At 39.0% G+C, this 14,176-nt stretch overlaps 1 protein-coding gene across 4 annotated transcripts in view; it reads right to left on the reverse strand.

Annotated features, from left to right (window-relative positions):
• Positions 1–616: 616 nt before the first annotated feature.
• The window catches only part of LOC131243661 (uncharacterized), a 39,807-nt gene continuing 26,247 nt past the window's right edge, over positions 617–14,176 (reverse strand). For 3 of the 4 annotated variants that reach the window (XM_058243159.1, XM_058243157.1, XM_058243158.1), the window contains exons 5-7: positions 9,410–9,666; positions 4,862–5,082; positions 617–1,134 (exon numbers count right to left, since the gene is read on the reverse strand). In XM_058243159.1, the coding sequence (XP_058099142.1) occupies positions 778–1,134; positions 4,862–5,082; positions 9,410–9,666 (835 nt within the window). In that variant the 3' untranslated portion in view covers positions 617–777. The remainder of the gene's footprint in view (positions 1,135–4,861; positions 5,083–9,409; positions 9,667–14,176) is intronic. The other variant, XM_058243160.1, reaches the window with a different exon arrangement.

Below are 14,176 nucleotides of genomic sequence, written 5' to 3' on the forward strand. Positions count from 1 at the left end.
TAGGTTGTTGTTTGTTGCTCGTGCCTTGTGTGCACTTGAGCATTAAGTATCAACCAAACAATAGATTTATAAATATTGGTTTCTAGTTCCATGCATAAGATGTCAAATAAATATATAAATAAAATGACCAATTCAAGATCAACCTCTCATGCATAGTGACAAATCTCGTTCTAGACAATTTCTCAGCCTGAGAATTTCTCGGGAGATTCTCAAAATTTGAGGTTTTTCTCGGGATATTGTCGGGAAAATCTTGCTGAAAATAAAAATATTTATTAATTAATAAACAAAATTTAAATTTAAATATAAATTTATATAACAAATCCTTGAGCTATTTACTCCTTTTTCATGATAAAAACACAATATTTCAAACTCTGCTGAGATTTTGCAGATCTCATGATAATATCATTTAGTGTATTTTTCACTATATCATAATGGGATTTCAAAATCTGGGTGATATTTATTACACTATTCCCATGATTTGTAACTCCCCCGGTATGGAAAGTGGCACCATCCAAACACCATGCACAGAAAGAAGGCAAGGGAGCATATATCCATTCGAGAATAAATGCATAGCCACCCCGCAGAACAAACAGATGCCATCGCAAGACAGTTGACATAGAGAATAAATGCTGCACGTGCTAATACCGTCCTCTATTTACAGTACGTGTGTTGCATTGTAACTTGTAAGCAAGCAGTACAGAGATAGGCTGAGATTTGGAAAAAGAATTGCAGATACAGGTAGAAAATTTTAACGTGCAAATGGAAGCAGTTATTCCTCTACAAGGCCAAATTATCTGGGTCATGCATACCTGTGAGTAAAGCGATGAAAATCCACAACATAAGCACCCCAATTATAGCTGTCCGGAGGATCTGATCGCAACCACCATTCATGGGGGGATCACTCAGATAAGTATCTCCCATCAAGTCATCATCTTCGAAACTCGGGTTCACCTCCCTCTTATGGGTTTCCTCCACAGGAGGCTGAATGTGACCAACGCAGAGCATCTGGCACTTGGAACATGTACAGCGCCCACCGAGGAATGCAGGGATCATCTCAAGGTGTTCTGAGAGAATGTTGATGTACCTCTCCCCTTCAACACGCAGTTTTTGCCGAGTCGATGGTCTCAAGACCTGCTAAGCCCAGAAACAGTTGTATATACAGGGGAGTAAATTTTTAGGGTTTTAGGAGTCTATAAAATTGCACTTTACAATTTTATGTAGCATGGGCAGATACAGAATCTGATCATGAAATTTAGAAACAACAGATTCAATGGGAAAATTTGAAAGAACCTATTCTAGAGTTGCTTAGAAGAATCATACAGACCTCATGCATATATAGATGTATGAAAGCCTTGTGCCCCCAGTCCAATCAAGTGGGGCCCACGGTTATCTGATTCAGATCAGTGCTCTGATGGACCAAACTATGGATCACCATCCACGTGGACAGGGAATTCTAAGCCTTCAAGTTAGTGATCTACTGGCTGAAGAGGGGAATGAGGACACTACATGTCATCATCAGCAGCAGCAGTAAGAGTATACTGAAAAGGGGAGCTTTTTGGTGATTCAAATAGAGAAGAGTTTCTGATGATCAAATCATCACCACTTTCTAACACTAATCCCACGATCAAAACTGGGTGGAAATCTTTCGAGCCACTTTGTTGGGCCACTTTCGGTGGAAGGCAACCCAAATAATGCAACCGGGCGGGCATTCAGTGGATGGTTGTCCCTTGGAAATTAGCTTTTATTTTAAATGATTTAAAAATGCAAGCTTCTTCGATGCGGATTGTGTTGAACGTAGTTTCATGGGAAGCCAACTGTACCGTCGATACATTAGCTAAAGGAGTTTTTGAGAAACTCACTTTCTATTAATGATTCTAATCAATTGTCTTAGTGAATATTCTGTTATCTGTCATTTTTCAATGGCAAGGTTTTTCCCACTAAGAAACTACCTTTGTTGTTGCTTGATCCAAGGAAAAATGGAAGTCCAGAAAAGGGCAGAAAAAGCCTTGGAATAATCATGCATTCATCGTAATAAACTCTTGAACTCCTAATTTAAGTGCAATTCTTGTACGTCTTGGAATGTGCATTTCAAGTTCCTGTTTCTCAGTCTTAGAGAACCATTCTCCTTTCTAATAGGTTTTGTCAGATAATTTCAGGAAAAAAAAAAAATCAAATGGTGGAAGTCTGGTGAAAAGATGTGAATTTGAATCTAAAGCCATACAGGATATTAAAACAATGACAACAATCTATACAACCTACAAAATATAACGTGAGCAACTTTTGGACAATTTTGCCCTTGCAATTAGTTTTTGGGGGTCCAATATTCAAAGGACATGCGAAAAGTTTTTAATTAAAGGTAGGGATATTTTAGGAACTTGAAAATGTGATTGTTGTCCAACTGACAACTCAGATTTCAACCGCAAAAGGCAGCCAACGGCTTTTCTTTTGTCCATGGTAAGTCTCTCCACACCCAAGTTTCATGACTTTCATATGGAGAACAAGGTGCTACTTACGCATGAGACTGAATGACTTCATGTAGATGAATGAGATCCACCATGTCAATGAGATGCCTCATCTTGTGTTTGGACTAGGGCCCAAAAATCAGCTTGATTCAACACTCATGTGGGCCAGTGTTTGAAGTATTGGTATTGCTACAGGTTTCGCTGGCTGGGGATATGGAAACAATTTCGATATCGCCGGTAATATCACCGATAACTAGAATGTGGGGAAACATTGGGGAAAACAGTGGCATTTCTGGGGAAACTTTAGGAGATGCTAAAATACACATATTTGCATATTTTGGGAATAAAAAACTTACAAAAAGAATGCATACATAATAAGTTTCCATTTAATGGGGGCTAAGCATGTGTTGTCTTAAGAAATCAGTCCAACCATCTCATCAATCCCATCTATCCATCCAAACATCTATTGATATCTTATAATATCGACAACACATGATATTTCACCAAGAAATCGTCGACAAATGAAAAGGAAATGAAAGACAGTGGTCTCGATATCGCCCATGCTGTGATAATGATAATATTGCGATATTATCGTTAACAATTTGAACTTGCATACAACCATGCACCCATTTTTTATTTTTTTAAAAATGAAATGGAAATTTTTTTAGTAAACAAATTTTTGGCATGATCAATACATTGGTGATATTATCAAAATATCGTCAATACACTGGGGATACAAGTGACACTTGCAATTTACACAGTCGAAAATATTGGTGATACAAGCAACACCTAGAATTTACACAGTCGAAAGTATTGGCGATACCTAGCAATACATCACCGATACTTGGAATTTCTGATGCCACAGGTGTTATCGGTATCGCTACCAGTGTTATTGGTATTGCCAAGCTGGAGATACGGATAATATCAGGGATACTCTGAACAATGGGTGGGCCACACATGCGAAAACATTGAGATGGGAAGTTCCACCATTAAAATAGTCCAAATTGCATTGGAGGGGGGGTTACACTGTGGCGTGTATATGCCATCCAATCCACTAATCTGACGGCTTTTTCCCCTTTCAAAGGCCACTCATCTAACGTTCTACACCAAGGTTATCGGATTCCCCGAAAATCAGTAACATTGCAATACTCACGTTGGCCAAACCATGTAAATTTAAGGCTTTGGGAATGACTATTCTGTATGGTGCTTCCCATGTAAGTCTTGGATTTCACTGAATACTTGGATACATGGTGAAAATAAGACAACCCATCTGACGGACAGGGTGGATCTGATGCATGTTTGTCCAACATAGTGATTAGTTAACAAGTCAGGCCCTCCATGTGCCTACGCAATTCAGGCTACTAATTTTCTCTTCCTTCCTCTCTCCACGTGCATTGCATGTGTCACATTCCCTAGTCCACTTAAAGGGTAAGTGGATAAAAGAGGATGGCTCTTAGACCAAGGTATGATGACAAACAAACAGCTCCTAAATGTTTCCAAAACCAGTAGAAGCCATACCTCATCTAAAGGAGCCATCTTAGCTAAGATCACACTGGGAATCACATTTTAAAGGAAACTTGAAAGTCGTGCCAACCGCACCACTGCTAAACACAACAAATTATTTTATCACTCTACAGGTACAACCCTTTTAGGTACTCTGCCATCATGCCCCCCAAATGGTTGGGGGTGAGAAACGGCCTGTGGGGATTGCTTTTCATTTCTAACAGGATTCATGTCCTAGCTTCTAGGTTAAACATATTGCTTGCTTTCTTCTTCTTCTTCTTCTTCTTCTTCTTCTTTTTATTTTTTTATTTTTTTATTTTTTTTATTTAAAAGATAATGAATATTTATTAGAGCAAGCCTAATAGAAACTTAGGCAAATTACAACAAAGGGGAAAGATTACTATTTTCAAAGGATACTAAACATGAGGCCCGCCCCATGACATCCAACTTAACCCTTCTAAACACCTCCAACACCGACCCCATGTTAAACATTTTGCTTGCTTCTGTTGGATTGGTGGAGATCTAAAAGTAACTGAGGAAATGAAATTGATTTCCTCAGATGTGACAGTTTCCCTCGTTTGCGAAAGACAAGGATTTAAGAAATCGATTTATTTTTCCTCGGATTTCCTCTAACAAGGGTGATTTCCTATTCATTTCTTGGACCTAAAGAAAAGGAAACCTTTTTCTTTTCCACAGTTTTCCTCAGATGTAACGTTTTCCTTCCCTCATCTATGTTTCGGTTTCCACCAATCCAGACAGGCCCTTGGTGCTGTATCAGGTCAGCTCCTTTTATCAGGGACTCATTTCCCTTGCTATTGATGTTCATTTATTATCAAGAAAAAGAAGTAACATGCATAAGAAAAATTCTCAAATTCTAACTAGTTTGAGGAACTTACTTGAATAAAAGTCTGGGCAATTACTCGGACAACTGGAGGAAGCCGTAAAACAAACAAAAGCCCAAGACGGTTTGGAAAGTGATCCTGCATGAGAGTGGAACAAGATCGCATCATTTGCATAGGGAACTTCAATGCAGACACTCCTTTGCAGTCCATCAAAACAGTAATCCGAGGATCTTCTGCATTAACCAAGTGGAGAACTCCATGTTCAATTTGGGATACTGAAAGAGTGACAAAGAAATAATAGAAAGTGGTGAGCAATTCTGGACAAATCACAATAATTTCCTAAATCAAAGACCAAAAGGAAATCAAGATTTGTTAAAAGAGCTTGGACTAAGTCAGTTAATGACACACATACAAGTTTAATAAGTAATACATGAATTGAGAGCAAATGGAGAGCAGAAAAATATTGCATGAGAGAGGAAAGATCCAAAGTTACGAAGCCAAAAGCAGAACAATATCGCAATAGAGAGTACGGAATCCCAAGTTATCAAGCAATTTACAAGACCCAAAAAAGCAGAACAATATTGCATGAGAGGACAGAACAATATTGCACGAGAGGAAGGAATCCCAATAATAAAAGACAACCTTGAAAGTTCATCCTTCACCAAGGAGAAAGTGATCTTGTTCTTGATGAACAATGATGAATGAGAGAGCCTGCATCTAAGGATGGGAAATATCATTTAAAACATCTGCAGATCTCCATGTGCAATCCCTGACAGTTACCAATCTAATTATAGGGCTAGATTCTTATGATAGTTCACTACAATTTGAAAATGATGGTGATTCATCTACCTCACATGTGGCACTCATGTAATGCAATCAAGACCATCCAAATTGTGGGGGCACATTCTGGATGAAGCATCTCTCTGATCAAGAAAACCAAACCATTGAAATGGCTATCAAATTGGTAGTTAAATTAACATAGCGAGTAGTCCTTAATTCCAATTGGGTCAGCTATTTGCATGGTCTGGATTGCCATACAACTATGTCATGTGCATGGTTTAAGAGGCACCACCTTGTTCTTTTCTTTTCTTTCTTTTTTCTTTTCTTTTCGAATGGTCACCACCACCATACAAAATGTATGGGTCCTAAAACCCATCTGCCAGCCCCAATTTTATTATATGCGTGCCTAAGTCCTAAAAGAGCAGATCTGCAAAATTCTTTGAGTCACAGTTTTAGGATTTCTTTTCTATAAATAAAATCTTTTTTAATGGCTAGAATCTTTAACTTTTCTATCAAGAAAGATTGCGCTGATAGTACCTGCTACAGTATTTTTAAAAGGATCAACGAGCAGTAAGATTTACAATTACTAGAGATTAATAGCTAAGATTAAGTCTAGTTTAGGTTTTGGCAACATGTCTACATGTAGATATGCTTGTAGACAACATATGGCTTGGAATCATCATCATCATCGTAGCTAGAGCTGTACACGAGCAGAGAAAGCTTGGGTACTCGCTCGACTCGACTCACAAGTACTCGACTCGACTCTACTCGTCAGGTGTTTGAGCCGAGTACGAGTGGTTTTTTTCTACTCGTTATGAGTTTGAGTAGAGTACGAGCAAAGTAGTGCTCGACTCGGTACTCTACTCGGTACTCGACTCGTGTCCATCTTTTTTTTCTACACGTTGTCCGTCTTTCTCAGTTGTCTATTTCTTAGACACCTAATTGACCGTTAGGATGGGCAGTTTTTTGTGCAGAGGTCAGCTACCTGAGTTAGACTAATATCAATGGTCTGGATTACTCAAACATGGTCTGTACTCGTACTAATTGCAGACAGGAGCGTGCTGTTAATAATAATACCGGTTTCATATAAAGCAGATCCGGTCTACTTGGAGAAAGTAAGTTTTTGTCCACTCACTCTCCATACTATAACATCCACTACACGTCTACACCTCATCTTCACCTCCGTGCAAAAATAAGATTGATCTGAAACTGTGGTGGGCCACACCATGGAATAATGTAAAATCACGGCTAAAAACTTTAATTCAACCAGTCTCGACTGACCATTGGATCAAGTGGATATTTGGTATGGATCTTCGTCCGGGTGGGGCTCACCATATGAACAGATTTGATGGCTTATAGAAAACACGGTACACGCCAGAAAGGTTTCTATGGTGGGTTTCCCCATCCCCACCGCTCTCTATAGTGTGGTCCACTTGACGTTTGAATCTTTCTGATTTTGGGACCCGGGTCTTGAAATGAGGTTATGCAACCGATACATGGAGTGGATTTCACACGTACATCACAGTGGCTCAAACAGGTTGGGTGTTGCACGCTCTTCCTGGGAAGGGTTTTTAGAGGATTTCATTCCTTTTGATTGTGGCCGTTAGATTTTAAAGCTAACACGCGGCAGGTGATGGGGTGAATTTAGATTTGAATTTCTCAGATTAAAGCTGACTGGTACTCGTTTTCTACTCATACTCGCTGGTACTCGTTTTCTACTCGTACTCGCTCGTACTCGGGCGAGTAGAGCACGAGCAGCGAATTCATGCTTGATGGCCGAGTAAAGTCGAGTACGAGCAGGACACGGGCATTAAGAGCCGAGTACGAGTAGGGCATTACTCGGCTCGCCTCGACTCGTGTACAGCTCTAATCGTAGCCTTGTCTCTACCGATTTGGGATCAGCTTCATGAGTCCTATTTCAACAACCATGTAAGGCCCTATCCTCGGTAAATGAAAAACCTTCATATCCCTTCTCACAACCTCAATCCAAGTCCTCTTAGTTATTCCTCTCATCATCTTTTCCACCCCATCAACCAATAAAAGTTCCCCTTCTTACAGAAGCCATCTCCATCTTCATTGCACACGAACAAACCATCTCAGTTTCCATTCCATTTTTTATCCTATTGGCAAGGGCCCAACCTAATCAAAGTTCTCAGTTTCCTCTCCATCAGCTTATCTGCTATTGGTGGGGTTTCCAAGAGATCGAGTCGACTTGAAGATCCAACAGACCTAGTCTAACTGGGATCTGCATTTGGATCTAAACTTTCAGTCCTTGGATCATATCCAAGTTCAGGACCAGGGGGATCCAACTATTATTTCGGCTGTGTCTGAGCCATCAGATCCCCATATACCGTTCATTTTTAACAGAAGCGGATGCTTCTGGACTTGTATGAGAGGAGTTAGCTGGCAGGCTAGCGGAGCACAAGAGCCATATGCATGCACTTGGGCATCACACACATGGCATACAGGTGTATGTCTAAACCGCCACATAGTGGAACTCAATATAGATGGGAAATAGCCACTAAATCAGATGGATTAGAAGATCATGACTTCTAATCATTGGACATCTGTTTATTAAAGTTGAATGGTTGACTATTTCTCTTTTTAAACCTCGACGAGATGACCACCAACTTTTCGGTTAGGATGAAATTCAGAATGCAGTTTTTTTTTTTTTTTTTTTTAATTTAAAATTTTAATTTTTTGTCACAAAGCTAAAAACCATCTAAGCAGAACACATGAATTGGATAGCCTCATATGACGTACAGATGTGCCTGGAGTACAATTGTGGTCTACATTGGCATGCAGCAATGCACTCTGTCAAAAACATTTAAAGGTTTCCTACATTTCTGGCAATTTTCCAGAAGATGATAGTTCATGTGCTAGCTAGCACAACAGGACTATCAATACATTTACATATGTCATGCATGTAATGAAATTCAAACCATCCAAATAGCAGACACACTGTGGACAGGGCATAACCCAAGAAATACACCAAAAGGTAAAACTCCACCCCCCCCCCCCCCCCTTTTTTTTTTTTTTTGAGGGGAGGTCCATCTGAAGGTAATCCTAAATGTGTGGTTTATGAAAATCAAATGGGCGATCCAAACAAGAAATGGAACGAGCCAAATTCTAGAAACAAATGTATAACAACAGGAGGTAGGGATCACTTTATGAACCTGATTTTAGGCACTGTCCCGTCTAATGTGGTGCCCACTATTTGGACAATTTGGATTCAATCCAAACCATTAGTGTGGCTCCCTGTGGATGGGTCGTTGTCCAAATGTACGTCAAAATGTAATCTGAAGTGAGACATTTTAACAAATCAAGTCGACGTTGAGAATGAGAAATAGATGTCCCAATTAACAAATCAATGCCCAATAAAAGGAGGTAGGTCCATATCGAGGAGATGACCGTGTATAGTCCAAGAAATGCACAACCATTTGGGCAATTCATATTTAGGCATAGATGCCAGGTGTACAGTCGATACTCTCCTAGAGTAACAACTGAGTTGGATACAGAACCGAGGAATTCAAACATCCTGGATTCAGGTTAAACTGGTGGGTCCCTTCTCTAATCGAGTTCCTACACAGCCCATATCAGTCATGAATCATTCTTTTTTTCTTTTTTTCTTTTTTTGTCTTTTTTTCCCCTAAATTAAACAGCAGTAAAGAAACTGCAATTTTCAGTCACAAATAGATGGCTGAACATAGAATTTGTGCCAGTGTGGTGCCCCCTCGCTACGTAAAATTTAAAATCTCAGAAGTGGTACCTATATGTCATACGGCCATGTAAAAGTCTACACAAAAAGTAAAAAAACCATACCTACTGCTTGAGCAAAGCGAGGCCTGTCATCAGATGCCAACCTGGAGCATGCAAGTCCAAGGCGAATAATAAGGCAAGGTCGGAGCTTCACATCATGCCCATGCCAAAATACCAAATGCGACCACATCTCTAGTTCTTGTGCTGAAAGAATAGTATAAGTCTCCCTCCAACGAATTGTCTTCTTGATTGAAGAAAGCAAGCATGAGAAATCACCATTTGCTGCAGTATAGAATCGACGCAGCTCATCCTCATCAATCCTGCCAAAATAATATTATTTTATGCTTTATTGCAAATAAGTTTTGAGGGAAGGCTCAGCAAATACATCAACTAAAAATACAAAGAAATTGAAAAGACCCTAAATGTGTCTAGTGAGTACCAAATGATAAAGAAATAAATGAAAATCCAAAAAGGAACCTATGATTCTATGCACCAACTCATGACCTCAAAAGTGCCTAAAAAATATAAGGTAGGAAAATTGGGCTTTTAACCTCCCATCAAAGCTGAATAACCTCATAAAGATCTTGTATGTGTGTAATGTAGGACAATTAACCACTTGCTCTAAAAGCTCAAACTAATAGAGCATGGCGAATTAATCCCTTTATCTCATAGTCAGGGCCCAAATCCATTGGTTAGGTCGGTCGAACCCTCCTCGTGGGCCCCAAATCCATGGATTCCGCCTCACACGGCCCCCAGATCCATGGGTTTTGCAGGCCGCCCACCTCGAGTGTGCCCCTACATCCCACAGGGCACACCACTCGAGCCTGGTGTAAAAATACCCCCGCATTAATCACCCCCGGTGAGGAGTCTCGAACACGAGACCTTCCACTCTGATATCAATTTGATGTAAGACAATTAACCACTTTCTCTAAAAACTTGAACTGATAGAGCATGGCGAATTAATCCACTTATCTCATAGTCAAGCCCCAAATCCATGGGTTAGGTCCTCGGCCGAACCCTCTTCGTGGGCCCCAAATCCATGGGTTCTGCGGGCCGCCCACCCCGAGTGTGCCCCTGCATCCCACAGGCCACCACACTCGAGCCTGGTGTGAAAATGCCCCCGCATTAGTATGGATAGATATATAACAAGAGAGTAATGAAAAATGAGGAAAATTGCAAATGGGATCATCATCACTGAATTGTGTTGAGGGTGCGTTGGGTGAACGAAATTAATTTTCACCGTATTAATAGCTGGGGTGTGAATGGGTCAGGTCGATCCAATGCGTCATTGGACCCGACTAGACAATTAGTGAGTTTAGGTCCAAAAGTTACACCTCATGCAGCATTCAACCTGAATTACTAAATAGGTAGGGTCTATGTCCTCTCAAAATCAACCCGACCTGGACTTAGTTTTTAAATGGGTCCAAAATTTTGAAATTTTTTTTTTTTCCAAAAATTCACTCATGTCACCTTTCTTCTTTTCATTTAAACCATGGAAGCATCTTAAAAACCCATTTTAGGCTAGATATAAATCTAATTTGGGATCAAAACAAATTATTTGAATGGGATGTGACAAATCGAAGCGAAGTGGACCATTATGGGAAAAATCGGAAAGAATGGTAAACCTTCACTTTCTTTTTTATATTTTCATCATCTTTTTGTTGTATTTCTGGGGCCATTGTTCACCAAATCATGTTTAATTTGTGTTCAGTTATGGCCCATTTAGTTGACCTTTAACAAGTCAAATCGACAGACAACATTTTCATCAAAGAATGGTCCGATACACCATTGAATACATGGTCAAAACACCAAAAATAAAAAATAAAAAATGATAGATTCGTATCTCATTTTTTTGAATATTTTTCTGACATTTTTTCTTTTTTTTTTTTGCTTTAAAAAAATTCTTACCAATACGGCCCTAATTTTGATACACAACGTCATATCATATCAATTTTCTATGGGGCCAATACCGTCATTCAGAACCAGGGGTGCAAATGGGTCTGGTCAATGGGGGCCCTAGACCCAACCCATGTAAGAATCGAGTCAGAATTTTGGAACCAAACCTAACCCATTAAAATTTAGGCCTCATACATGTTTGATTTCGTGTTTGGATTGTAAGATTGCAACCAATTTGGAAGAACTAGTTGATTTTTCAAAAGTTTTCCAAATCGAAGCACCTACCATCAAATCTCAAAATTGAATGTTCAAATCCTTGATTTTCCACGCAAAACATGAAGAATCAAGCATTTCTAACCTTTTTTTGGCACTGATTTTATATGATTAAAAAAAGAAGAAGATCAAAATGCAAAAATACTCTCCAAATCAAAAATGGACCCAAATCTACTTTGATTTTGATTTCGGCTTGAAAATTTTGTTTTTCTCCCAAAAGATTCAAGATAATGGACCGAAATCCACCCTAGAAGTGTTTAGAAGAGGGAAGGAAGAAAGAAAAAGACAAACAATCAAATTTTCTGGGTTTTCTCAACACAACGCCGGTTCCTGTCGGTATCGACGATATTTGTCAATATCGACAGATATTGTTGATATATAAGAAAAAGTTTAAGAAACAGTAGCGATGTCTCGCAATATATCGATATTGCATGATACATTGCAATGCATTTGGTGATATCATGGATTTTTTATACTCTGATAGCGTTTCGTATCGCTGAGTTGCAATTTTGATAATATCAGCCTATATTATCAATACTACAAACATTGACTACATCATCTACTGTGCTAGATCAGTCTAAAAGTGGACCACATATGCACCAACATCTCTGTACTCAACTACCCATCTCCCTAATCTCACTACACGAACCTTTTTTGCCTGCCTCTACTACTGCATCTATTACTACTTGTAGGGAGACTTTGCAACATTTGTTGCATGTTGCCATATATGAATAGCTTGGTTGTTGCCTTACCAAGCGTCTCAACTACAATTTTTTCTTCACATTTGTTTCAGCCTCTACAACTTTTTGTCTTATTTCTAAACAAAATGGGATCACATGAACGTCCCCCTGGCTCCCACATCCAAATCATCTATGTCCCTAGCACAAGCTCTACCTCATTCAAGAAGAGCTAAAGGAGCCTGTCAGCTTAAGGCATGTCATAAACCAATAAACATACCATGACTCCCACTCCAACCGCTCCCCTCACTGACTCCGGTCTCCCTCTCACTACCACTTCCACTGCCACCCACATGACAAACTAACCCCCTTCATTTAAACAATTGTCAACGTTCTTGATCTTCAACATAGACGTTCTTCATCAAAGTCAACATTACCGTTGTCACTCGCACTCATGTAATCGTGCCCCAAAACTTCAGCTCGAGTTGTATCGAGAGCTTCCTGCTTCTTCTTCTATATAGTAGCTTTCTTCCACTTAATATTTTTTACATTTTTCCAGAGCATCTCCCTTATCTCTTTGGCAAGCTGGAGCATTCCGCAACTTGCTTCTTTCGATGTGCCAAATGTTGTTTTGCGTGTGTAATTCCTCAAGTAATTAATCTACCACAGTAATTGCATCTAATGACATGCTTCTTTCCACCTATTCTCTCATTATGTTGCCATATAATATCTTCATTCCTGAAATTCCCACCATTTTTTACAAGCCACGTCTCCAACCAAGTATCACTTAACTCTTCAAGTATCAAACCAACCATGGACCACGGCAATAACCGTTAGGTGACTCAAGTCGTTAGCCCCAAACTAGTCCTCAAGTCCTACACTCCTCCCAAAACATAAACATATTATGTTAAAATAAAATTATCTTAAACAAATACAAACCAGAAATTGAAAATTAAATTGGGATGAATAGAGTTAGAATGATTTGGGTATACAGTAATGGCCAGAAATTTGCATATTTAACACCATTTCCCTCAAGAAATTTGAGGAAAAAAAAATAAAAATCCAAATGAATGGTCGAGTTGATTTGGGTAACTCAAATGGTCCGAAATTGCCTGAAATTCATGCAATTCATAGGACTCATCCACTAATGCATATCCCTAACCATTCACACCATTTCCCTTGAGAATTTTGAGGAAATTTTATTTTTAAAAAATATGACGAATAGTGTTAGGCAGATTTAGGTACACTCAAATGGCCCAATAGCCAGTGTTCCATGTTTCCAAGTATTGGCGACATATTGCCAAGTTATAATCACTATGTCAAGTACAATAATGGATTGCATCAAAGTTTCAGCGATATTATTGCCCAACTCCCCATTTCGACAGGCAACATTTTTATTTCTAGATCTAGGTTGGAGGGGGATTTCGGCACCTCATCTCCATACCGTGTCGATTGTATCTCCAATTTGGGAGAGAAAACACGGATTGGAAGCTTGGTGGGCTAGAATAGCAAAAATAAAAAAGTATAGAATTTTTTTTTTATATATATAGAAATTTTGTAGGGATCTAGTTAGGTGGTGGTTTCGACCACTCCTATCTAGCTTTTGTGAATCGAATCCTTAATTTTGGGGAAAATTCGGGAAGGGGGAAAACATGCATAAATACCACAAATATATTTTTTTAAAATAGAAAATTCAAATTTTCAGAAATTCTTTTGGGGAATAGATTGGGAAGTGGATTTTGACAGGTCCTCTCCAATTTTTTGTTAATCAAATTCCTATTTTTAGAGGGATAATTGAGAAGGGGAAAACGTGCGTAAATACTACAGAAAATAGAAAATTCTTTTTTAAAAAAATTTTTGGTTGGGGAGTGGATTTTGACCACTCTTCCATTTTTTTTTTCCTTTTTAAAAATTATCTAAGATTTTGAAAATGCAAAAAAAATATTTTATTCAAAAAACGATGATTCTGTTTCATGAAAAACAT

The sequence above is a fragment of the Magnolia sinica genome, chromosome 4, assembly GCF_029962835.1.
Source record: "Magnolia sinica isolate HGM2019 chromosome 4, MsV1, whole genome shotgun sequence".
In the NCBI taxonomy this organism is placed as follows: Eukaryota; Viridiplantae; Streptophyta; class Magnoliopsida; order Magnoliales; family Magnoliaceae; genus Magnolia; species Magnolia sinica.